Source organism: Zingiber officinale, chromosome 5A, assembly GCF_018446385.1.
Source record: "Zingiber officinale cultivar Zhangliang chromosome 5A, Zo_v1.1, whole genome shotgun sequence".
Lineage (NCBI taxonomy): Eukaryota > Viridiplantae > Streptophyta > Magnoliopsida > Zingiberales > Zingiberaceae > Zingiber > Zingiber officinale.
Window position 1 is genome coordinate 56,560,178 of NC_055994.1, and position 27,334 is coordinate 56,587,511.

Below are 27,334 nucleotides of genomic sequence, written 5' to 3' on the forward strand. Positions count from 1 at the left end.
GGTCGAGGGTTGCATCTCCTTCTTCATCCTTTTCCTTCTCCACGCCGTCCCTGTGCCCTTCTTCCCTTCCGCGACACCGAAGCCACCACCGCCGTCTCCTCCTTTCCTGCACACCGACGCAGATCGCCGGCCACTGCGAGCCCTAGCCTCTCTGCAGTCCCCGAGCCGAGCACCTTTCCCTTGCGGCGACTCTGCCCCGACACCAGTCTGTGCCCTTCTTCCTCTCTGCCACATCTCGGCACAGCGCTGCCGCCGCACCATTACATCTTCATTGTTGCCGACCACTAGGTTATGCCGAGCCTCCCATTTTGACCTAGTGCCACTACTAGCTTCTGTGCTGCTTGCTGCCACCGTGGAGGTAACGATTTCGGATTATGGTACTTAGTTTGGAAAGGAAAATTTTGTTGATTAGGGTTTCCTTGTACAGCAGCTGTTTACCTTGAATTGCAGTAGCCGGCATCCCTATTCTGGCAGCAACCCTTAGCTGTGAATTCAGGTAAGGTACTGGGTTTTGGGTCTTAGTTGTAGATCATAGTGTAGTTTGATTATTTTAGATCGTGATACATGCTGTAAAGAATTTGGTTTTACATGGTTAGGTATTAGTTCATGTATTAATCTGATACAATTTGATTTTAGATAATTGGGGATACCTAATCCATTGTAATTGTGAAATGGGTTAGGTTAAATCTAGTTGGATATGGATTAACGGTTGGTTAGCTAATTAAATATACAAGGGAATTAGCTAAATCCGTATATGTTTGATATTACAGGACTTTGACACGAGACAAGTATCTCGATGTTGGATTTGAACATTCCTATTGGTGATGGGTACTTCTGACTTTATGTTGTTTGATATGCATAGTAGTGAATTTAACAAATTGCAATAATTATGTTTCTTATCTGTTTCGGTTAGCCACTACGCGATACTTGTTACATGCTTGGTTGATACTTGTTTTGCATCTCATGTTATTCCTTACCTGCTTATACATGCTTATAGGGGGTAGTGATATACCATGCTTCACCATGTTCAGGACCTAGGTTTTATACCTTATCTTATCTGTGTACCTTTGATTTGATTTATTAACCTAAGGTGCACCTTCTATATATATATGGTTTAGCTCAGGATATATCCATGGTTAGTGTCATGCACCATTCGCATGATTGCATGCTGTGTGATGTTCCGCTCCATTATTGTTAAGCACATAGCCAGTTACATGGATCTGCACACACCACCACTCATGGGTTAGTGGTCGATTCAGGCAGAGTGTGTTGCAGCAGGGACTTTGTTTGGCTCCGTTGGTCCGCTCATAGGTAGTGTGACGCAGCGTGGTAGCCGGCAGAGATTCCTCCCCGTCATCGTGTACCGGGAGATGAGAGCATTGCGCTCCCCCATTATGATTTAGGGTAGGAGGATAAGTGTACTCCGACAGCATCTCGTCCACTCGGTCACTCATCAGGAGCAGTGACGACAAAGTGCACAGTTGTCACAGCCCTACCCACTCGGTCTCACCATTGTGTGTGAGATGGTTGACTGGCGTTAGGGGTGACCAGGACGCATCATTGGCATCATACGCATTGATGCATTTATTTCTTGTGATTGTGTTTGCTGTATTTATTTGCTGCATATTGGTTGGATGCTCATGCTTGACATGCATACAGGATTTCTATACATCTTGGACTGTTTATCCTTGTACCAGGTCCTGGTTAGTACAGTATTCTCCTGTTTATTTCAGTTTGCATTTACCTTTATTACGTCAGGAGACTGTACGCATGATTAGTGTTAAATGTTATTTCCTTACTATGTATATCAGTTGTTACCCGCTGAAGAGTTGACTCACCCCATGGATATTTACTATTTTCAGGTTGATGCTGTCAGGAGAGTTCCAGTCGCTAGTCCCCTGGAGTCCTCGAGGATGTCTATTGTCTTTTGGTGTCTTTTACTAGACTATGTTGGAAACTGTACTGTTTTGATATACTTGGATTTTATATGGACATTGCCGATGAGTTTTTATTTGGATTTGTTTTACTACATGCCTGCCTAGACGACAGAAGAGGTAAGTTGATTTTATCGTCGGATTTGAGCTTTATGAGTGTAGTTGAGTAGGGTTGTTTTTGAGTCATATTATCATTGTTCTATTTGTTTACTATTAAACTGCGTGGTTGTGTCAGCCAGAGACTGAAATTGATATAAACTGTGTGGATGTCTGTGTTATTATTTTGTTTATTATTGTTATTATTCCAGCCGCATGTGGCTGAGGTATATGGTGATGTAGAAAGTTTCAGATTGTCCGCCGTATAGGGGAGATGCTGCCGAAATTTCTTCGGACAGAGACTCCTCCGGGGCGTGACAGAAAAATGGAGCAATCTTTCTTTAATAACTACTCTGTCTGATAACTACTGATTGGTGTGATAGTATCTTGTTTCTTGCCTCTGATGCAAACTTCTTTTCCTTGATCTTGGAAGCGCATTGTTAGTTGAGAGAAATTCCATATTATATCTCCTAATGTTTTCAATCATTGTGCTCCAAGTACAACATCACATCCATCTAGGGGAAGAAGAAAGAGATCTGTTATTAATTCATAATTGGGTAAGAAAATTTTAATACTATTGCACTTTCCTGGACTTGTAAGTGATCTTCCATCCGCCACCTTAACATCAAATGTAGATGCTTGCTCTATTTTTTGTTTAAGCCTGCTTGCCAAGGTTGAGTCTAGAAAATTGTTGGTGCTTCCTAAATCTATAAGTATCATTACTGGTTGTTTTTTAATGAATCCTTTTACCTTCATCGTTTGCGGAGTTTGTAGTCCTTCTAAGGCATGAACTAATATTGCCATAGAATCATACTGTACTTCGTTGATATTATCTTGTGTTTCACCTTCATCGAAATCATCTTCTTCCTCAGAGTTCTCTATTGGTTCAATCATCAGTATCCTTTTTTGCTTGCATTGATGACCACGGTGCCACTTTTCATCGCAATGCCAGTATAATCCCTTTGTCATCCTTTCCTTGATCTCTTCTTTTGTCAATCTACGAGGTGTTGAATAATGTGATGGGTTTTCACGAATTACATTGTTATTTCTTCTTCCTTCTTCATTGATCTTCTCTTCTTGTAGTCGTGCAAAGGATAAGGCAGCCTTCATGGTGCGGGGTTGATTCATTTTTACTTCTCGTCGTATATCAAAGTGCCCAATAGTTGCTTTTTTGACCAATCACGAGTTCGATTAGAGAGTCTCTCGAATTGTCCTTGGTACTCTAGTATGGTTGAAGTCTGTCGAATTTTGGCCAATTCTCTATCAACATTCTCATAACCAGAGGGACCAAATCGATTGATGAGTTCTTCTTTGAATTCCTTCCATTTTGGAGGTCCATGACATGCTTCAAGCCAGTCATACCATTGGATGACATCGCCTTCGAGGTTTATAGATGCTAGTTCTACCTTTGCATTGTCCAATGTGTTGTGGAAGCGAAAATATTTTTCAGCCCTTGAAATCCATCCAATCGGATCGTTGTTCTCCCAACGAGGAAATTCCACCTTCATACGTGGATAGTTGTGCTCTCGATCTTCATTTGAGTTTGCACCTTGGTCATATTGTTGTTGTCGAGACTGCTGATTTTTTCCCCTTTTGATTAGTATGCTTGAGCTGGAATCTGCTTCTAAATGATCCTTCAATTCTTGCACTATTGTGACCAACGATGCTATAGTTTTTTTGAGCTTATCCATCCTTGTCTCGTGCTTAGTTTCAAATTCCAGAGCCCATTTGGCGTCAGGATGAGATCCTCTGGTCGTTATGTCAGAGTGAATTTTCTTCTCTTGAAGTCGGGTTAAGACCATGCGCTTGTTGATGTTGCTGCGAGATACTATAGGGCGAAGATGAAGTGAACTGCTCTGATACCAAGTTGATAGGAACCCGGAGGTCTATCACGTGGAAAAATCGAAAGAGAAAGGGAAAAGGGGGATAGGGTGATCGCTTCTAGGGGATCGACCTCCAATAATCAAACAAAATTGATTAATTAAAAGAGAAATTACTTGTCTTCCACAATTACATAACGTCTCTTTAAATAGAGACTTAAACTACCTTTTCAAAAGAAAAGGTTTAAAAGAAAAATAAAATAAAAATACATTTTCAGAAGAAAACGTCTTATAAAAACTTATATAGAAGAAAAAAGAAATAGTCTAAAACTTATTTTTAAAAGGAAATAAAGTTAAAGGATTTATTTGAATAGATCCATTAAAGGATCTTATCTGACATCGGACATGTTGAGGAGGGGATTCCCATGCCGAGGAGCACACCTTCGAAGGCCATTACCCTGTCTCGGAGAGAACTCGACGCGAGCGCAATAGATCTACGAGGTGGAAATGTAAGCGAGTGTCAGGAAAGATGATCGAGATTGCTGAGATCGGACAGACAGAAAGTGAGAGTTTGGAATTTGGGCTTGCTTTTGGGCCCTTCATATGACTGTTTGGCCCCAAGATAAAGAAGCAACGGTCATAATTGGAAATTATCCAAAATATAATATAGTAGAATATATATATATATATATATATATATATATATATAATACTTTTCAAAATATATTCTCTTCAATTTTAAATATTCTAAAAACTTTAAATTCATCCTTTAGCTATTAATATTATGTTATTAATTTAGAATAATAATGTGATAGTGCCATTTCATTTTTATATCAATATAATAAAATTTAAAAATATTATAAGAATTTTTTATTTTAAGGGAAATTTAAAAAGAAATAAATTTTAGAATTTCCAAAGTGGTTAGGTTTTAAAAAGTTTTACTAATCACTTTACCATCCAAGGAGCTTTTATATAAAGACAACCAAATGTTGTGGAGTCAAAATGAAAAAAAAATAGAGATTATAAAATTGATTATCCTTTATTAAGAACAGTTGAGTAGGATGAACATGATAGATGAGATTACTAAGTGTTTTGGTCAATATGCGATCAAAGTGAAGGTTGAAGTGCATGATGATTTTGGGGAATGGTGTTGTCCTATTGCATTAGGAGAAAATAAAGAGAAAGTTTTTTACATTTATAGATTATTAAACTGAATGTTTGATTCGAATTACTCAATCTAAAGTATTTTATAGTAAGGATGATGTAAATTGTTCTTCTTCCTAACACTGGACCGTGTTAAAGCACCTAAATTATTATAGAGCATTTTATAGTAAGTGAATAAGTTAGAAAAAATTATCTCTTATGAAAATTCCTTTGGGCCAATTAATCCATGAGAATACAAGAGAATTAGTTGAATCCATATATTATTCTGATAATGTCAAGCATCAATGGTAGATATAACACGATGCGATTCAAGGGGGATACTTGCTAATTGATAGTAGGAGCATTCCAAATCAAGAACATATCATAATTTTACCTTAACATTGAGAGTTGCTTGTTTGGTGTTTTTAGCTATCATACTTGACATCCTACACATGGACACGAGATGGATATTCACTTTCCTTTCATGAATGGAGTGTAAGTGGCCTTAACAAGAGTTGCATTAGTGTAATCTTTCGAGTATCACTTGTTCTATTCAACCTATCAAATATTGGCACTGACGGAAAATATTCCATGTTTAACTGCACAAGTCTTTATGTGAATTAAATGAATATCCAAAGCAATCTCAAAACTGTCATACTGTTAGCTCCATTATTTGTCGATAAACATATAGTCGATGCATATTTTACAATATTTTACGCATAGGACGTATTTTCTGAGGCATGGATTGCTTCTAGCATTTTTTTGTCAAATTGTTTCCCGGAATTGTCTTCCACGTTCATCTCCAATTGAATCTACTAATGCAATGGAACACCAACATTATTCTTTAAATGCTTATCCAGCCCGGATTGTTGTTCCATTGCTTGCACTCTCAAGCATCTGACATGGGTACCTCCCTTTAATTTGACATACTTTAGTCATCCTTATTATAACCACAAGAAAAATATCTAAAGTGTCTAAGGGACTAGGCTCTAGTGTTGACCTACGGATTTTGACTTCTTGGTCAAAATCCTCATGTGTAGTTGATTAGCTATCTCTCATTCCCACATTTTAATATTAAATAATCTATTTAATAAAAGGTTGTGTTTAGTCATTCCATCGTGTAACTTGATAAATTTGTCTCATAGTTCCTTTGTGTTCTCGTGTAGGCCAACGAGGTTCAACTCTTCCTTCATGAGTCTGAATTGAAGTGTGTTTACAGGTTTGAACTCAATCTGTGTCTTTTTCTTCATCTCTGGGTTCCAATTATTGGGGTCGAGAGGTGCTTTTGTAACTTCATCCATTGGTGCTTTTGTATTCTCATCGAATTGAGAGCCACTAGTCGATGTTGGTCTTGAGGAACACCTCCATCTGTTTCTTCCTGTATGAGAAGTCATGTTTGTTGAAAGCGGGGGATGAGAAGTACTATATCATTCATTTTGGGTCATGTAATTACTGAAATAGAAAAGGCTAAACAAATACCAAGACTTGGTCTTAGGATAAGTAGCGTGGGAAGAAGAAGAGAATAAAGCTTGAGTTGTGTTGCACCACTTTTAAGCAGTTCGAGAAAATCATAGTAAAAAAACTTATCTGAAGAGACAACAATATCGGTTTAGATTGATTCGAAAAACTTAATCTAAAAAAATAAAGCAAAAAAGAAACAAAAAATAAACCCCTGCTTAATTGGTGGTTACACCAATTTAGAGCTAACAGGGTTTTGATACCTCTTGTAGGATAATTATGCATGTGAAAGGGAGAGTGAATCACGTGATTTAAAAAGCGAGTACACAATGGAAATATGGTAAAATAGAAACTGAAAAAATAAGAACTCGAGGAGTTACTTGGTTCGGAGCCTCCGGTAATTCCTACTCTAAGACCCACAATCCCTCGGACTGTATCAATGGGTAATCCACTATAATCCTCTTCTATAACTGTCGGAAGAGGGAATCGAGTACAACAGTAAAACAAGGACAAGTGTAACAACCTACACTTTCTCTTATGCAGTAATTAATTACTTTAATTAAAACTTTTGTTACCTAACACTTTTAAAGATTATCGGACCGAGCTCAGTGTTGGACAACTTCTCAACAATAGTCGAGTGCAATAGCATTGCAGCACAGTAGGAGGACGAAGTCGGAGTACCTGAAAACTCTAAAGATCGCTTGTAGAAGTCATGAATGAGTTATGTTGAAAGATTGCGCGAACCTTCCTTTATAGGTTGTTGAGAGTGCCTTCCATCCTTATCTAAGGCACCTCCAAGTGCAAAAATGATCTCAAACATCTCAGTTAAGATAACCCACCACTTATTGTGATTTTTATCTACGTGAGGGTGCCTCTAAGCACTGTGAGGCGCCTCCAATGCGCCTTGGAGGCACCTCCAATGGCACAGGAGGCGCCTTCCCACCTTTCTATGCGAACCTGCAGCTAAGTCTTTTGGGGTGCCTCTGCGCCACTATCCAGGGCGCCTCCAATCGACCAAGAGGCACCTTGGGCAAAAACATGTTAATCCCAAAACAAAGTATACCCTATAAAATGAAGTTAGCACAACAATAAAATAAGTAGTATTAATTAGACCTTGTCTACCCAAGAACAGGATCTAGTCAAGGTCTTAGTTTAGGGATCCAAAATAGACATAAACCGGACCTGTGCCTAAAGTCCCTAAAAGGGGTTCGCCTTTACTAGATCACTCTCCTTTAGTGACTTACCTAACTTACCATGCAGAATCACTTGACTTTACATTAGTCCACCAGGTCTTCTCGCCAGTTGTTAGGTCCACAGACCTAACTAGATTTCAGCCAGCTATCAGCCCCCATGGACCCACCCGGTCTTCCCTCTGTTGGGTTTTTCAGGCCACGAAAATCGCATTTCGCGTCGCGGAAACCCCGAAACCCCCGCCACATAGATCCGTGCGAAGAAAAATGAAAACAAAATACGAGTACGAGTTTACAAACTCTAGATCTACACTGGATGAGAGTGTTACCCTCGAAGCGATGCCCTTCGCTATCCCGCTAGTCCAACGGTTTGCCGGATCTCGAGATTGTCAAAGTAGACAACCCTCTAGAAGTATCCACACAAACACAAGAAGGAGATCACCAAACTAAAGTGTGCCAGCACCTTAGTAGGGTTCGACAAGATGAGGAGAGGAAGAGCAAGAAGAGAGAGCACTAGGAGGAAGAAGATGTGAATGAATACAATTGAATTAAAAATTCATTCTTTCCCATCAAAAGTGACCGGCCACATTCATGGAGTTGTAACCCCCATTTTTGCATTAAGTGTGGCCATTAAAGAGATTTGTAACCTCCATGAGGTGGCACACACATGTGCTAAACATGATGATATGGCACCTCATCATTGGCCACTTAATGCCAAGTCACAAATGATGTGGCATAAAGTCAAGTTAAACTTGACTCTTCCTCTTCCTCTCAAGTCAAGTCAAACTTGACTTAATCTCTCTCATGGTTGATCTAATCCAACCATTTAATTCAAGCCAATTTAATATAATGAATCTAATTCATTTAATTAAATTGATTCAATCAGTCATACTCTAAATTCGACTCATTGAACACATGAATCAACTTGAGTTCAACTCAATTAGCCCAATTAGGATTACTCTTAATCCAATTTGATTCATCAAATAAATCTAATCCTCTTGGTTCATCATATGAACCTAATCTCCATCTAATTGTCCTTAGTGTGTGACCCTATAGGTTCTTGTAACGTTGGCAATGCCCCTAAACCCATTTAGGAGCATAAGTAATGAGCGGTATCTAGCAACACATCATTACTACCCAAGTTACAAGAATGTTGAGATCCAACATCACCTTGTGACCACTAATTGTGACTCCTCACAAAATATGACAAGTGTCATTCTATCCTAGATATCTAGATTGATCAATGTGAGGCATAGATCGTGTCATCCTCTGACCAATCTAAATCTTGAACTCCAAGTAGACTCACTAAATCAAATGAGTTCAATATCTCATATTGACTCATTTGGGCATGACCATGCACTTCGTGGTCTCACTCTATCAAGAATATCGATGTCGCTCCCGTCATATAGGAGGGATAGATCCCATCTACATCACTCACATCCCTCTGCATAATTCGTTACATACCCAGTAATCACCTTTATAGTCCACCCAGTTACGGGTGACGTTTGATGAAACCAAAGTACATAACTCCTTATGTAGGGATCCATGGTGACTTCAGGTCTAAGAACTAGTAGTTATACTAATAGCCACATGAGAAAGTATATGACACTCATATAACGATCCATGATACTTTCTCATGGCGGGTCATTCAGTATACATTCTCCAATGCATACCCATGTGTCAACTTGATATCTCTATATCCATGACTTGTGAGATCAAGTCATCGAGTTGACCTACATGCTAGTCTGATTGCATTAACATTGTCCCTGAATGTTAAAACTCGACTAGGAATGATTAAGAGTAGTATTCCCTATATCATCTCACTATCGGTTCAACTAACCGATTGATATAGGTGAGAACCTTCTACTCAAGGGCGCTATTATACTTAGTTTATTTGGCACCAATACAAGTAAGTATAATAACCAAAAACAAATGCCTTTATTTATATAAGAATATGATACAACAAGTCCATAATACAATCATCAAATGATTGGCTCTAGGGCTCTAACTAACAATCTCCCACTAGCACTAGCGCTAATCAGTATAGGCTCTAAGCCCCAATGACCTAGTGTGACCATCATGCTTCCTCTGTGCCAAAGCCTTGGTCAATGGATCTGTGATTATAGCCTCTGTAGGTACTCTGCAAATCTTCACATCTCCTCTCTCGATAATCTCTCGAATGAGATGGATGCACCGTAGTATGTGTTTGGTCCGCTGGTGTGAGCGAGGTTCCTTCGCCTGTGCTATAGCTCTATTGTTGTCACAATAGAGCTCAATAGGGTCAGCGATACTAGTAACCACCCCAAGTTTAGTGATGGACTTGCGGATCTAAATTGCCTCCTTTGCTGCCTCTGATGCATCAATGTACTTAGTCTCTGTCGTAGAATCAGCTACTGTATCCTGCTTCGAACTCTTCCAGCTCACAGCACCACTATTTATGCAAAATACGAATCCTGACTGCGATCGATAATCATCCTGATCGGTCTGGAAGCTGGCATCACTGTAACCCTTTACAACTAGCTCATCATTTCCTCCATATATCAAGAAATATTCTTTAGTCCTTCTTAAGTACTTAAGAATATTCTTGACCGCTATCCAGTGACTTTCACCTGGATCTGACTGGTATCTGCTTGTCATGATCAAAGCATACGAGACATCGGGTCGAGTACATAGCATGGCGTACATGATAGATCCTATGGCTGAGGCATAAGGAATCTAATCCATGCGGTCTCTCTCCTCGCTCTAGAAGAGGGACCTTGAGTCTTCGAAAGACTCACGCCATGTGACATCGGCAGAAATCCCTTCTTGGAGTTCTGCATGGAAAACCGAAGGAGTACCTGTAAAATACTGGAAAATAGGCGAATATTAATAAGGGAATTTTCCGAAATTTTTGGAATTTTTTTGGGAATTTTTCGGAGCTCGTACGGACGATTTGACGGGAATAAAAATGGGGACCGGTAAAGCCTGTTTAGGCTACCCCATTTAAATGAGGAAAAGCTGAATTTCTTAATTCCTTTTCTTTATTTATTTTGCCTTTTCTTTTATTTTTCCGCCGTTCCCTCTCTCTCGCCGAACCCGAGCGCCCGAGTCCTCTTCTCCCCGACGCCGCCCGCGCCCTCTCCTTGCCCTAACCGTCGGCGGCGGTTACTCTTCCTCGAGCGTACTTCTCCTCCGCCCAGCCGTGCCCTAGAACGAGCGCCGGAGCCGATTCCTACACCGCGTCGCTGCCGCACGGAAGTGCCACCGGCATCCTCTTGTGCCCTAGCCGCCGGCAGCACCTCCTGGTCACAGAGGTGTTTCACCACACCGATTCTCCTCTGTGCTTGTGCCCTACTCTGAAACTGTCGTGGCCGCGCCGGACGCTGTGAGCCCCTGCTGTCGGGCGCGACTTCCTCTCCTAACTCCTGGTCAGCACTGCAAGGAACCCTAGCTATTTGCCACAACCACTGGATATTTTGCCTCGGCCGGTTTCTCCTTTCCCTTACCCTCTAGCATCACCGAAGAAGAGGTAATGGGAATAGATATTACTGGAAATTTTAATAGATTTTCTTATGATTTTATCGGGAAGGTTCGTTGTGTTTTTGGCTGCACCAGATTTCACCTCGGTGGCTTGCAAATATTCCTTGGCAAATTGTTTTGGCTGCTTCCATAGAGGTCACGAGGTTCCAGCAGCACCTCGTCGAATTCTTGGTCCTCACGGGCAGTTAGAGGTAGAGGTAAGGTGCATGGATTGTTCTAGAATTAGGTTGTTGTTGGCTGTGATGAACTCTTGAGCTCCCTTTTGATCCGAACAGTGAATTGCAGGGCGTTACTTGGGTTTCCAGTAACTACCTTTGTTCAGGCAGCAACTAGCTTTGGGCTGTGATTTGAGGTATGTTGTAGGATGTTGGCTACGCATTGTAGTTAGATAATGAATCAGGTGTAGATTGATTAGATTTATATGTTGATTAGGTTTATGTGCTTTTGAATTAGAGGTTTGCCCTAATTTAGGGTTAGAGATTTCATTTAGCTATTTATGAGAATTGTAGTTAAATGAAATATATTTACATTGGTATCACAGGACTTTGACGCGAGACGAGTATCTCGGAGTCAGATTGGACCTTTCTATTTTCGGAGGCGGGTACTTTTACTTATGTCATTTGATATACATAGTAGTGAATTTAACAAGTTGCATTAATTATGTCCTTTATTTCTTTCGGTTAGTCGCTACCCATTATCTGATACATGATTGATTGATTGCTTGATTTACATCCCATGTATACTTTATTTGTTTATACATGCTTATAGGGGGTAGTGATATACCATGCTTCACCATGTTCAGGACCTAGGTTTTTATACCTTCTGTGTACCTTTGATTCGATATGATCCGTTGACCTAGGGTGCACTTTTCTATATATATGGATTAGGTCAGGATGTTTTTATGGCTATTGACATGCACCATTTGCATGATTGCATGCTGTGCGATAGTCCGCTCCATTATTGTTGAGCACATCGCCAGTTACATGGATCTGCACACACCACCAATCATGGGTTAGTGGTCGATTCAGGCAGAGTGTGTTGCAGCAGGGACTCTGTTAGGCACCGTTGGTCCACTCATGGGTAGTGAGATACAACGTGTTATCCGGCAGGGATTCCTCCCCGTCACTGTGTACTGGGAGTTGAGAGCATTGCGCTCCCCCATTTATGATTTGGGGTAGGAGGATAGGTGTACTCCGACAGCATCCCGTCCACTCGGTCACTCATCAGGAGTAGTGACGACAGAGTGCACGGTTGTCACAGCCCTACCCACTCGGCCTCACTATTGTGTGAGATGATCGACTGGCGTGAGGGGTGACTAGGACGCATCATGGGCATCATATGCATGATGCATTTATTGCTTGTGCTTGTGTTTGCTGCATTTATATGCTGCATATTGTTTGGATACCTATGTTTGACATGCATACAGGATTTCCTTATCCCTCGGACTGTTTGACCTTATACTCAGGACCTGGTTAGTACAGTATTTTCCTGTTTACTTCAGATGCATTTTTTTATCTTTCTTGTCAGGAGACTGTACGCATGATTAGTGCTAGGTGTTGTTTCCCTACTTTGTATATCAATTGTACCTGCTGAGTGTTGGACTCACCCGGCCTCCATCATTGTTATTTTCAGGTTGATGCTGTCCGGAGGGAGTTCCAGTCGCTAGTCCTCACTGCACGTAGTGCTAGATCCCTGCAGACCTCGATGATTTATTTACCATTTGGTTTGGTTCTTATTTGCTTATGTGTGTACTTGGTCATTTGGATACTTGGACATCGTATGTTTTTCTTTTGATATTGATGGATGTTCTATTTGATATGTTTTTACTGCATGCCTGCCTGGACGGCAGAAGAGGTGAGTTTTGTCGGATTTGAGTTTTACGAGTGTAGTGGAGTAGGGTGGATTTCGAGTCAGTGTAGTATTGTGATTACTATTATTAACTGCGTGGTTGTGACAGGCAGAGGCTGAATATCTATATAAACTACGTGGTGATTGTTTTTATTTATTGTTATTATTCCAGCCGCCTGTGGCTGAGGTATATGGGTTATGTAGAAGTTTCAGATTGTCCACCGTACAGGGGAGATGCTGCCGAAATTTCTTCGGACAGGGACTCCTCTGGGGCGTGACAGTACCTTGTCAATGTATGTACTCTGACTTACGCCAAGCAATCTCTTAGATCTATCTCTATAGATCTGTATCCCTAGAATACGGGATGTCTCACCTAAGTCCTTCATTGAGAAGCAACTTCCTAGCCAGGTCTTGACAGACTGAAGCAAAGGGATGTCCTTCCCAATGAGTAGTATGTCATCCACATACAATATGAGGAAGACAACTATATCCCCTACAACCTTCTTGTAGACACAAGACTCATCTTCGTTCTTGATGAAACCAAACTGTTTGATTGCATCATTGAATCAAAGATTCCAGCTCCGAGAAGCTTGCATTATTCCATAAATGGACCTATACAGCTTGCATACTCTGCTAGTATGCTGTGGATCTACAAAACCCTCAGGTTGTGTCATGTACACATCCTCGAGTAGGTTTCCATTCAGAAACGCGATTTTGACATCCATCTGCCATATCTCATAGTCATGGTATGCTGCAATGGCAAGCATGATCCGAATGGACTTAAACATCGCTACTGGAGAAAAGGTTTCATCATAGTCAATACCATGAATCTACTTGAAACCTTTAGCTACCAAGCGACCCTTATAGATAAGTCCATCCATGTCAGTCTTTCTCTTAAAGACCCACTTACACCCTATGGGTTTTACCCCTTCAGGTGAATCAACTAAAGTCCATACTTGGTTGGTGTACATGGATTCCATCTCGGATCTCATGGCCTCTAGCCTCTAGCCCCAAAGGTATGTCAGAAGATCTGTGTGACGCATCATAGATCGTACCATATCTAATAGGGTACGATTCCTCCTTTCGGATACACCATTCCACTGTGGTGTTCAAGGAGGAGTGAGTTGGGATAGAATCTCACACTCAGCTAGATAGTCACGAAACTCATGGCTAAGGTATTCTCCACCTCGATCTAATCGAAGTATCTTAATACTCTTGCCAAGCTGGTTCTGTACTTCATTCTTGAATTCTTTGAACTTTTTAAAGGATTCTGACTTATGTGTCATCAAGTACACATAACCATATCTACTGAAGTCATCAGTAAATGTGATGAAGTACCTATAACCGCCTCTAGCAGCGACATTGAAAGGGCCACATACATAACTATGTATAAGACCTAACAAGTCAGTCACTCTCTCACTGTGCCCACTAAAGGGAGTCTTGGTCATCTTGCCTAGTAGGCATGACTCGCACGTCTCATAAGATTCAAAATCAAATGAGTCCAGCAAACCATCCTTATGGAGCTGGGATAAGCGCTTGTCATTTATATGACCTAAATGACTGTGCCAGAGATAGGTTTGGTTCATGTCATTTGACTTGAACCTCTTGGTATTTATGTTATAGATAGGGCTTTCAAGATCTAGAATGTAGAGTGCGTTCATCAGAGGTGTACTACAATAGAACATATCTTTTAAATAAACAGAACAATATTTGTCCTTTATAATAAAAGAGAAACCTTTCTTGTCCAAACAAGAAACTGAAATTATATTCTTAGTTAATGTAGGCACATAACAACAATCATCCAACTCTAATACAAGCCCAGAGGGCAGAGATAGAAAATAAGTCCCTACAGCAACAGTAGCAACCCGTGCTCCATCGCCTACGCGTAGGTCCACCTCGCCCTTCGCCAATGCCCTGCTATTTCTCAGTGCCTGCACATTAGTAAAAATGTGAGATGCACATCCGGTATCTAATACCCATGATGAAGAAATAGATAGATTGACTTCTATAACATATATACCTGAAGTGGAAGTCTCACTTCGCTTCTTCTTAAGATCTTCCAGGTACACCTTGCAGTTTCTCTTCCAGTGCCCGGTCTGACCGCAGTGGAAGCAGGTAGCATCCTTGACGACCCCTCCTTTAGGCTTCAGTGCCTTGCCTTTGCCCTTAGCTTGGGACTTTCCTTTGCCTTTGTGCTTGCCCTTGCCCTTGTGTTTCTGAACCATCAGAACAGAGTGGGGCTTTGCTTTCTTAAGGTTCAGCTCAGCAGTTCTTAACATGCTAAGCAGCTTTAGAACGAACTGATTATAGCTATCCGGTAAGGATTACAAGATCAGGTCAGTGGCCAGCTCTTGGCCAAGCGAGAATCCCAACCTCTGTAGGTTTTCTATTACCCAATCATTTTGAGTACATATGGGCCTACGGGAGCCCCATCTGACATCTTGCACTGAAATAGTGCCCTTGAGATCTCAAATCTCTCATGCCTCGCTTGTCCTTGATACAGTTGACGAAGATGTTCAACCATATCGTAAGCGTCCATCAACTCGTGTTGCTTCTGAAGCTCAGAGTTCATGGTCGCGAGCATTAGACAGGACACATCTAATGCGTCATCTTGATGCTTCTTGTAAGCATCTTTGTCAGCTCGCGGGGCATTGGCAGGAGGAGCCTCCGGAATGGGCTGCTCCAGAACGTACAGTTTACGTTCCTGGGTGAGAACTATTCTCAAGTTCCTATACCAGTCCAGGAAATTTGCTCCATTGAGCTTGTCCTTCTCAAGGACAGAACGCAGAGAGAAGGTGTTTGTATTCGACGTCATGGTTATCTACAACAGAAAAATGCAGAAAATAAATATCATATTCTTTTAAATCATTTAATTAGGCCTTTAACTAAATGATGCTCCCACTGAATTCTATAATTCATGTGGGACAAGATCCACATCATACTAACCCTTGAGTTAGCTTTGGCTAATACGCCCAAGATTTAGTATGATCGGTAGGTAATGATTTACCAATTACATCTCTATGCAACTCTTGTTTATAGGATCATTATCCGCAGTTATATTAAAACTTGAGTTAGCTTTGGCTAATACACCCAAGAATTAATATAAACGTGATTTATATCCTATCTTTCCAACCATTGGAAGAATGCCTATAGTTGTACTCGATCCAACCGAGTTAACTAGGAATACTCAATCTAATTGAGTTTGTACTCGCCCATGCGTTGATAAGCGGGACCAAGATTGTCCCTCCGTACCCTATCAAGATAATATGTGTTGCTCTGCTTTGGCAGATTCAACAACACATGTGATCGAGGTAGTGATAGGTATCACGACACGGTAGGCATTAGAGTTGACGTGATTTATATCTAATCTAATCATCGATGTGTATCAAATACGTTATAGATCTAATCTAATCGAAAGGGTGCATCTTGTACACGATTTAGATCTAATCTAATCGTTACACACTAATTAATTACTAATCATGCATCACATACACACAAGCAATTAATTAAATTTATTTGTGATTAGTCATGGCCCTACTATGATCTTCTCAAGCCAATGAGAAGATCGGATGGTCAACCTAGGGTCAACAGCTTCTCAAGCTCCTCCCTTTGACCACCTTGTGTTGCTCGCACCCTCCTTGTAACTCCGTCTCGTGTGGACCTTCCACGGCTCCAATTTTGTACATTACAATTTTGAAACTCGAGTTACATTCGAGTCTAAACTAATTTACAACAAGAATACAAAATAGAGAAAGGCACGACGCGCAGGTCGCGAATCAAATGTACAACACGCACAACACAAATGACGGTGCGCAGGTCGTAATATGAATTACAACACAAATCCAATCAGATTGGGTCCTTTTGAGCCATGACTATCACAAATTATACATAATTATAAATTATGTAATTTTCATAATTTTCTGTAATTTTAATACTAATTTTTACAATTTTTACGAGTAAACTTTCCCAGCGGTCCCGTTTAGCGATTTTCGGGCGCAATCGCGGAACGAATCCCCTTGCGGAGCCAGGGGCAGCACCCCTACCCGCGATCTAACCATCGCGAGTGTCCCTAAGTGATCCTATATCGCCTTAGCCCGCTGTCCCAAAAAGTTTTGGGGCGAAACCTTGCCGTTTCGGAAAAATCTTCTCGGTAGTCGAAGCCTACAAGTGTATAAATACTTGTGCTTCGCTTCTACGAGAAAATGACTCATAAAAACCATAAAAAACTTAAATTTACAGAAAATCACAGAAGCTATATTTTTCATAAAAAATCAAATTAAACTCGTACAAGTCTTCGCACGTGGCTCTGATACCACTGTTGGATTTTTCGGGCTGCGAAAATCGCTTTTCGCGTCGCGGAAACCCCGAAACCCCCGCCACATAGATCCGTGCGAAGAAAAATGAAAACAAAATACGAGTACAAGTTTAAAAACTCTAGATCTACACTAGATGAGAGTGTTACCCTCGATGCGATGCCCTTCGCTATCCTGCTAGTCTAACGGTTTGTCGGATCTCGAGATTGTCAAAGTAGACAACCCTCTAAAAGTATCCACACGAACACAAAAGGAGATCACTAAACTAAAGTGTGCTAGCACCTTAGTAGGGTTCGGCAAGATGAGGAGAGGAATGTTAGGATCGATGGACGCGGCTAGAGAGGAGGGGGTGTGAATAGCCGTCCCAAATTTACGTTTCTTTCTACAAATCAAGGTTAGCGCAGCGGAAATAAACAATAGAAACGACAACGGAGAATAGCAAACCTCAAACTCGTCGATGTAACGAGGTTCGGAGATGAAACTCCTACTCCTCGGCGTGTCCGTAAGGTGGACGAGCCCTATCAATCCGTCGGTGGATGAGTCCCCGGAGAACCGGCTAATAAATACTCCTTGTGAGTGGAGAAACCTCGCCACAATAGCTTGCAACAGCAATATGGAAATACAAAGAAGAGCAAGAACAAAATACACAATGAATGTACAAATACTCGCTTGCCTTCTCGTCGACTGAAGTCCCGGATGAAGCACCAACTTCACGGACGAATGCCAACAAGCAACTCAGTCAAAGAAGCTCACACGAAGCTTCGGAGCTCAGCAAAGCTCAAGAGCACAACTTTCAGAAGAACAGCAGCTCAGTTCAGAGGAGGAAGAAGAAGGAAGAAGTTTGGGACCAGAAGAAGAGTTTTCTGTAGCAGCCCTCAACCTCTTTTATATCTGCATCCACCTGCGAAAACGAAGCCAGAAGACAGTAGAAGACAGAAGACCATTGTGAGCCAACGGATAGTTCTGGATCGATCAGGCTGAAGCCTGATCGGTCCAGGACACCTCTGATCGGTCCTGGGGACCGATCAGAGCTTCCTCTGATCGGTCCAGGGACTGATCAGCATGCATATCCCTTCCTTTTCTCCCAAACTTCTTACCTTCTGATCGTTGTTTCCTGATCGGTCTGCAGACCGATCAGATAACACACAGTAGGCTACTGTTTGGTTACTGATCGGCCACCAGACCTATCCAGATACCCAGTGTATCACTGGATCGATCCACTGATCGATCCAGAGCTTGGTTTTTGCCCAAACCAAGTCCCAAACCTTCCAAACCAACATCCGGTCAACCTTGACCTGTTGGTACATCATGCTTAGCATCCGGTCACTCCGTTGACCTGCTAAGACTCCCCACCAAGTGTCCGGTCAATCCCTTTGACCCACTTGGACTTTTCTTTTCGTGTCAAGTATACGGTCACTCCCTTGACCTACTTGACCTTCTCAACACCAGATGTCCGATCACCCTTGATCCATCTAGATTTTCCCTTGCCCGGCTTCACTCACCAGGACTTTCACCTAGCTTCACTCACTAGGGTTTTCACCTGGCTTCACTCAGCAGGATCCACCTGGCTTCACTCACCAGACTTTCCAACGGCTTCACTCACCGGACTTTCCCTCTGGCTTCACTCACCGGGACTTATCCGTCTCGGCTTCACTCACCGGACTTTCCACATCCGGTCCGAGAACGAGCCACGAGCCCTCTCGACTACGGAGAACGAGCCACCGAGCCCTCCCTTCCACTTGGTCCAGAGAACGAGCTACCGAGCCCTCTCTGACCACAGTTCGGAGAACGAGCTACCGAGCCCTCTCCGACTTCCCATGTGCCAAGCTTCCATACTTGGACTTCTCCGTGCCAAGTCTCCATACTTGGACTTTTCTCGTGCCAAGCTCCCTGCTTGGACTTTTCCGAGTCAGGTCAACTCACCTCGGGTCAACCAGGTCAACCTTGACCATGGGTTGCACCCACAATCTCCCAAGCTTGTATCCTTGTAAAACATCAAGATACAACTTTTCTGTTCACGTCAAACATTGTCAAACATAACTCGTCAAACATCAAAACACAACTCGAGTCAAGTCAACTCGAGTCTGGTCAACCAAGTCAACCTTGACCTAAGGTTGCACCAACAATCTCCCCCTTTTTGATGTTTGACAAAACCCATAATCAAACCCATAATCAAGTTAGGTTAACCCGATAACCTAACTTAGGTTTTCCAATGTTCTTCCCTGAACATTCTCTATTCTCCTCAAACCTACACTCTCCCCCTTTTTGACTCACATCAAAAAAGTGTGAATCAAGGTCAAGAGTTTCTTTCTAATGAAGGTCCCATACCTTTCATTGAAACCCTTAATTTCCCCCTTGATACTAAGGTCAACAATTAACTTAGTGATAATCCCATATCACTCAAGTCTTTAGGAGTAAAAACTCCCCCTAAAAGTCAACTCCCCCTTGACTAATGGGTAAAACTCCCCCTAAAGATCAACTCTCCCTTGACCATTGCACCAACAATGTCTTGGAGAGTTGCAAACCTTTAGAACTCTAAAACACCACTTCCATAGCTGCAATTTCAGACAAACAGTCGAAATTCAGCAGGTTGGCACGCCCTGATCGGTCACCAGACCGATCAGGCTCCCATCTAGGCTCCCTTGGACCGATCAGAAACCCTTCTGATCGGTCCACAAACCTGATAAAGGTCTGATAAGTTCTGATTTCTCTCCACGAAATTCAGAAACCTCTAGAAAATTACAGAAAATTCCAAAAATTGTGAAATTTTGAGGATACATTCCTCATAACATATACTATCATGGAAAAATAGTTTTCTATGAAAATAACTTCCATTTTTCAATCTTGATACAAAGTTCAAAAGTCTTTGAAATAGCTCAAAGTTAACTTATCTTTGTATCACTTTGCTCAATGATGAATGCTATAACTAGAAAAGCTTCATCAAGGTTTTTCAAATCAATTTTGAAATGATTTTAAATCATTTAATTTAGGACCACAATCTTTGGGCTAAATGTACATGACTTGTACATAAGCTTTCCCTATGATCCCCAATTTCGAATTAGGCTCATCTAGGTACAAGAACTATGCACCTTGATCCTAACTCATGATCCTAATATCTCACACACATCTAAGGTGTATCAAACACATCCAAGTCAATTTTGATGTGAGATATGGGTTTAGGTCATCTTAGGCTAAGTTCTCATGCATTTTCTAAACAACAATTTGATCTACATATCAAATTATGTTTTAGTCCTTAAATCAATTTCATTGATCATTAATGCACAAGATGATGACATGACATATAATTGTATCATAAATGGAAACATGTGCCAATGTCATGATGTCATGGCATAAAGTATGAAACTTAAATAAATCATGACATTTAACTAACCTAAGCATTATCATGACATTTTAAATGATCATAAAATAAATATGATGTCATGACATGACATATGACAAACAATATATGGCAAATAGCACATAAAGATATAGAAAATACCTAATTCTAGCCTTAGTTGTCATTTTTGATAATTTTGATCATTTTGCCATAAATTATATATTCCTAAGTGTAATAGACCTAAAATCATATCCTCAAGACTTTTAGATCACTATGTGCCAACTAGATTGACTCTAGAAAATTCCTCAAATGTGGTTGGCACATCCTAATTATCTTAGGAATAATTTTCCATTTCATTTTCAAGGCTTGATTACACCTTGAAAATTCCTAAAGTGCCACCTTTTGCCATGATTAGGTTAACTACCTATTCAAGTAAGGTTGGCACACCCTAACTCATCTAGCGTGCTGAAATCATGCTCCTAGGAACCCAATACCTATTTGAGCTCATTGGGTTCACTAAATATTCACTAGGGATGACTTCCCTAGCAACCCTCCTAATGACCCTCCTAGGCTTTGAAGCCTTGGTCATTTGGGACTCATCAAGATCAACTCTAGGGGTGACTCCCCTTGTGACCTTGGTGATGGTCTTCCTAGTCCTAGGTTTTGTTCCATAATCGAATGGAACATCATGGTAAGTGGGCTTGACCACTTGAGACTTAGGTTTGTGACTCAAACCTCTCATGTCCTTAGGCTTTTGCTTTTGACCCTTAGACCCTAGAGTTGACTTCTCCAAATTCTTAAGGGTCTTTTCTAAGGTGTCAAGTCTTGACCTCAAGACTTGATTTTCTTTTTCTAATACCTCAAGTTTTAATTTGTCATTTTTCTTTGAGGTATTCCTAGGTATATGTCTAGTTGTTTTGGGATTTCTACCTAGGTTCTCCTTAGCCTTAGATGAGTTAGTCCTAGGGTTGGCATTTCTAGTATTGTCCTTACCTAGGCTAACATGTTTAGCACCTAAGCACATATATTGGTTCCTAAAGTTAACATGCTTATCATTATTAACAATTGCAACAAAACTACTAGCATGTGTCTTATTGCAAGAGTGAGACTTAAATGTTACCTTAGGGTTTGCCTTCGCTCCCCCTATCGATGAGCTCGGTCTCTTGTCCTTGTGAGATTGCCTCCCCCTCGGACATTGGCTCCTATAGTGTCCCCTTCGCTTGCATTGGAAGCACACCACGTGCTCCTTGCCTTTGCGTGTCGGGACTCCGGCTTCCTTGACCTTTGGCGCCGGTGGAGTCTTCCTAACCCTCTTTGGACACTTACTCTTGTAATGCCCAAATTCCCTACACTCAAAGCACATTATGTGTAATTTATTTGAAATTAAATGGCTTGAGTTACCTAGGGTTGAGGATGGATGTGAGCTCTCTTCTTCATCCCTTCCGGAGATAGAAGCTTCTTCTTCTTGCTCCGATCTTGAAGAGGAACTCTCCTCCTCTTCTTCCTTAGATGTTGAGTAGCCCTCAACCTCTAAATCCATGCCTCCATGATGTGAGCTACTTGGCTCACTTGACTCCTCTTCATGACTTGAAGTGGAGTTCTCCTCATGGAACTTTGCCAAGTTATTCCACAACTCCTTGGCATCGTTATATCCACCTATCCTACACAAAACATCATTAGGTAAAGAAAATTCAATGATTTTCGTTACCTCATCATTGATGGTTGATTGGTGGATTTGCTCCTTCGTCCACTTCTTCTTCTCCAAAAGTTCTCCTTCTTTATCCAATGGAGGAGTAAAACCTAATTGCACACACCTCCAATTTTCTAGGTTAGTCATAAGAAAGTACTTCATTCTTACCTTCCAAAACGCGAAGTCGTCGCGATCGTAGAAAGGTGGAATCATGACATCTTCTCCAAATAGATCCATTCTCTAGCTCGTGCTCCCCCGGGTGTTGATCCAACGAAGAGCGACCTCGCTCTGATACCACTTGTTAGGATCAATGGACGCGGCTAGAGAGGGGGGGTGTGAATAGCCGCCCCAAATTCGCGTTTCTTTCTACAAATCAAGGTTAGCGCAGTGGAAATAAACAATAGAAACGACAACAGAGAATAGCAAACCTCAAACTCGTCGATGTAACGAGGTTCGGAGATGAAACTCCTACTCCTCGGCGTGTCCGTAAGGTGGACGAGCCCTATCAATCCGTCGGTGGATGAGTCCCCGGAGAACCGGCTAATAAATACTCCTTGTGGGTGGAGAAACCTCGCCAAATAGCTTGCAACAGCAATATGGAAATACAAAGAAGAGCAAGAACAAAATACACAATGAATGTACAAATACTCGCTTGCCTTCTCGTCGACTGAAGTCCCGGATGAAGCACCAACTTCACGGACGAATGCCAACAAGCAACTCAGTCAAAGAAGCTCACACGAAGCTTCGGAGCTCAGCAAAGCTCAAGAGCACAGCTTTCAGAAGAAAAGCAGCTCAGTTCAGAGGAGGAAGAAGAAGGAAGAAGTTTCGGACCAGAAGAAGAGTTTTCTGTAGCAGCCCTCAGCCTCTTTTATATCTGCATCCACCTGCGAAGAAGAAGCCAGAAGACAGCAGAAGACAGAAGACCGTTGTGAGCCAACGGATAGTTCTGGACCAATTAGGCTGAAGCCTGATCGGTCCAGGGCACCTCTGATCGGTCCAGGGACCGATCAACATGCATGTCCCTTCCTTTTCTCCCGAACTTTTTACCTTCTAATCGTTGTTTCCTGATCGGTCTGTAGACCGATCAGATAACACTCAGTAGGCTACTGTTTGGTTACTGATCGGTCACCAGACCGATCCAGATACCCAGTGTATCACTGGATCGATCCACTGATCGATCCAGAGCTTGGTTTTTGCCCAAACCAAGTCCCAAACCTTCCAAACCAACATCCGGTCAACCTTGACCTGTTGGTACATCATGCTTAGCATCCGGTCACTCCCTTGACCTGCTAAGACTCCCCACCAAGTGTCCGGTCAATCCCTTTGACCCACTTGGACTTTTCTCTTCATGTCAAGTATCCGGTCACTCCCTTGACCTACTTGACCTTCTCAACACCAGATGTCCGATCACCCTTGATCCATCTGGATTTTCCCTTGCCCGGCTTCACTCACCAGGACTTTCACCTAGCTTCACTCACTAGGGTTTTCACCTGGCTTCACTCACCAGGATTTCCAATCTGCTCGGCTTCACTCACCAGGACTTTCCAACTGCCTGACTTCACTCACCAGGACTTATCCGTCTGCCTGGCTTCACTCACCAGGACTTTCAACATCCGGTCCAGAGAACGAGCTACCGAGCCCTCTCTGACCACAGTTCGGAGAACGAGCTACCGAGCCCTCTCCGACTTCCATCCGTCCAGAGAACGAGCTCCCGAGCCCTCTCTGACCACAGTTCGGAGAACGAGCTACCGAGCCCTCTCCGACTTCCCATGTGCCAAGCTTCCATACTTGGACTTCTCCGTGCCAAGTCTCCATACTTGGACTTTTCCTGTGCCAAGCTCCCTGCTTGGACTTTTCACCATGCCAAGCTCCCTGCTTGGACTTTTCCCGTGCCAAGCTCCCTGCTTGGACTTTTCACCGTGCCAAACTCCCTGCTTGGACTTTTCCCATGCCAAGCTCCCTGTTTTGACTTTTCCCATGCCAAGCTCCCTGCTTGGACTTTTCCGAGTCAGGTCAACTCACCTCGGGTCAACCAGGTCAACCTTGACCACGGGTTGCACCCACAATCTCCCAAGCTTGTATCCTTGTCAATCATCAAGATACAACTTTTCTGCTCACGACAAACATTGTCAAACATAACTCGTCAAACATCAAAACACAACTCGAGTCAAGTCAACTCTAGTTTGGTCAACCAGGTCAACCTTGACCTAAGGTTGCACCAACATGTTGAGGTTTCTGAATGGTGCATTGAGGCCAACTACTTATGACATTGTAGTGGCAAGAAAGGCATTCAAGACGTCTTGTCATCCTTGCGAAGAGGAGCCACTAGACATGGAGTTAAAGTTTAATCTCTTTAAGCTTGAGCCTTGATGAAAAGAAACCTATCTACAAGGCATGGAGCTGAAGTTGTAACTCCTTACGCTTGACAAGAGGACTCTGATCAGATCTTTGAGCACAAGTCCATTGAAAACTTTTTGGAGTGTTGCTTCCTAACACGTCTTCAAGTTTAGCAGCCTATGTGTGGTAGGTGAAGGGAGAATTAAGAGTGATGGAGATGATGCCTTCATTTTCATTGGACACCACAACTGTTGCTCCATGATCTCCATATAAAACAACAGTTGCTCATTGAGAATTCTTGGAATTTCTCTCTGTTCACCTTCATTTCATTGACGTGCTTGCTAATTTGAGGTCAAAGAATTGACGCCTTTTATTTTTTCACCATAATCAAGTCTTGTCTTGTGGGTTTAGTTCCACATTTATAGTTTAGGTTTAAGGTTTGTGATGAGTCCTATAGTTACTATGTAATTATTTCTTTAGAAAATGAATGCAATTTCTATTCTCCCACTTCAACAGATGTGAAGTAGATAACATTTTTGGCAGATGTGCATTTTATTGCAAAATATATTTGTAATTGTCTGAAACAGAAATAAATTTCTGTTGAATATGAGCTTAATCCCATTTCAAGAATTTGGAAATGTTGTTTTGCTCAAAGTTCTCTTCCCTTTCTGATTGTGATTTGATATTATTTACTTCTTATATGCATGTTGTTTCTTTTATCAAATAAATTACCTTTTGTGTCTCCATTTATGAATATTTCTCTTTTCGAGTAATTGCTGAGTTGTGCCATGTGATTTTTGGTTTCAGGATACACATTGCTCCAACTTGCAACAGTTGCAAAAGAACCTAAAATACCTGATGCAGGGTCAAAGGAGTACTTTTCAGCCCGTCTGTGAAGCTTTTGATATGGATCGACCATCTAGTTCAAGCACTTCTGTCATGGATCAACCATTGCTCTGGAATGAACTTCTCCCTGTTTCAGTGGAAAATCAGGATTTACCTCGGAATCCAATGTCTTCAAGTGGAACTGTTTCCTGTGGAAACGTAGCCAGCCAAGAAGGTCCAAGTTTTAATTTTTGGGATACAATTGGTCCTAGCTCTAGCATGCCCCCACTAAACCAAGGATCTCACAATGAAATTAAACTTGAATATAGTTGGATGGCTTCTTCTCTAGGTAGTAGAACTGGTGGACCAAGGATACAAGATAGTAGACCTGAAGCAACAAACAATCTTTCATTTGAAACTGATAGTGGTGACCTCAACATCAATTTGGCCAACAACAGACAACAATTATCTCAGTTACTTGCCTTTAATGAGTCCCCTCATGATTCAAGTCACAATACAAAACATCTTGAAATGAGTAGGGAGGTTCTTGGATCAGGGTTTCATTCGGGACCAAGTAATGTGGGTTTAACACCATATCAACATGTTGCCTTCTGTGCAAGCTCTTCAGGAGGGAGTTCTTCAAGGGCTATTGATTTCTTTTCCAACAATGATGGAGGCAAACAAAAAGTTACAGAATGCTCTTCACACAAGAGAAAAAACATTGAAAGAGACCACGGGGAATGCTCAGCAAGTGGAAATTCTGGCAACTTTAATGAAGGTAAGAATCATTTGGTGCATTTCATTTCCTCGATTTTTCTAAATCACAAAATGGTCACTAGCTCATCTAGGTAGTTAAACAGGTGTATATCGTGCAGAAGACAATAATACAAGAGGCAGTATAATACCAAGAGCTGGAGCTTCTAATCACTATCATTTTGTGAGTTCGGCTGGCAACCATCAGAGGAACACTCGAATGAGAATGAACCATGCAGACGAAGCTAATACTTTTGCACCTGATCTATGGGCCCAAGAGAATAATCTAGCTTATTACAATCCTTGGCATCCCCAGTTAGCATCTGCAACAATCCCGCATAATCAATTGTCAGATTCTAGGTACCAGGGTAGCAATTTGGTGCCACATAGGCAACGCCATGTATGTACTATGCCTGTCTTACCTCTGGACCTGTATCCCTTTCCACACAATGGAATTTCAACTACAGAAGTAGGTAGTTCTTCAGGATCCCCAGCAGTTGCAGCTGATGGTGCATCAGCGGAACTCGACTCATCAGGTGTTTCTATCAATATCTCAGAGCAAATGTCTGCTCCTCCAATTAGCACCAGAAATATGTTACATGAGCAAACAAATTGGGGTTCAGTCACTGGCAGCACAGTTTTGTCTGGAAATTTGGTGCCTACATCACAAGTTGGCACCAACTTAGGAGTTTATCAACCACTAGGAGCAAACTGGTTAACTCATCAAAATCGACGTCGTATATCAGAAGCTGTACGTAGATCCCTTCTTTCTTCTGATTGCCGAGGTCATAGTATGGACCACTCTACATGTCAAAATAGTTCTTCCGCATCTCAGGAGGTTGGACATCAGTCAGGAGCTGTATCACGTGTTCATCAGCATCCATACATGAGATTAAGTGGTGCTTTGAGTGTTCCATTGCCTACGCGGACTCTTGCAGCTACAAGAGAAGGGAGAAACAGGATGTCAGAGGTATGTAATGAGGTTGTCTTTAACAGTGACTTCAACTTTATTTATTATTTTAGACTCACTTGACTGTAATGGAATACATACCTATATTGCAAAATACTTAA

The 27,334-nt window shown here is 41.8% G+C and overlaps 1 protein-coding gene across 1 annotated transcript; it reads left to right on the forward strand.

Moving 5' to 3' along the window:
- The first annotated feature begins 4,275 nt into the window (after positions 1–4,275).
- Positions 4,276–27,334, forward strand: LOC121979582 (probable E3 ubiquitin-protein ligase HIP1). The gene is made up of 5 exons (XM_042531579.1): positions 4,276–4,359; positions 25,493–26,288; positions 26,386–27,014; positions 27,099–27,245; positions 27,287–27,334. The coding sequence occupies exons 1-5, from the start codon at positions 4,276–4,278 to the stop codon at positions 27,332–27,334; spliced, it is 1,704 nt and encodes a 567-aa protein (XP_042387513.1).

Bases quoted from the DNA above. Each gene is read 5' to 3' on its own strand.
- LOC121979582 (XM_042531579.1), top strand. From the start codon at position 4,276: ATGCCGAGGAGCACACCTTCGAAGGCCATTACCCTGTCTCGGAGAGAA. The intron at 27,015-27,098 runs GTACGTAGATCC...TCCGCATCTCAG, and splicing joins GACGTCGTATATCAGAAGCT to GAGGTTGGACATCAGTCAGG. The intron at 27,246-27,286 runs GTTGTCTTTAAC...TTATTATTTTAG, and splicing joins TGTCAGAGGTATGTAATGAG to ACTCACTTGACTGTAATGGA.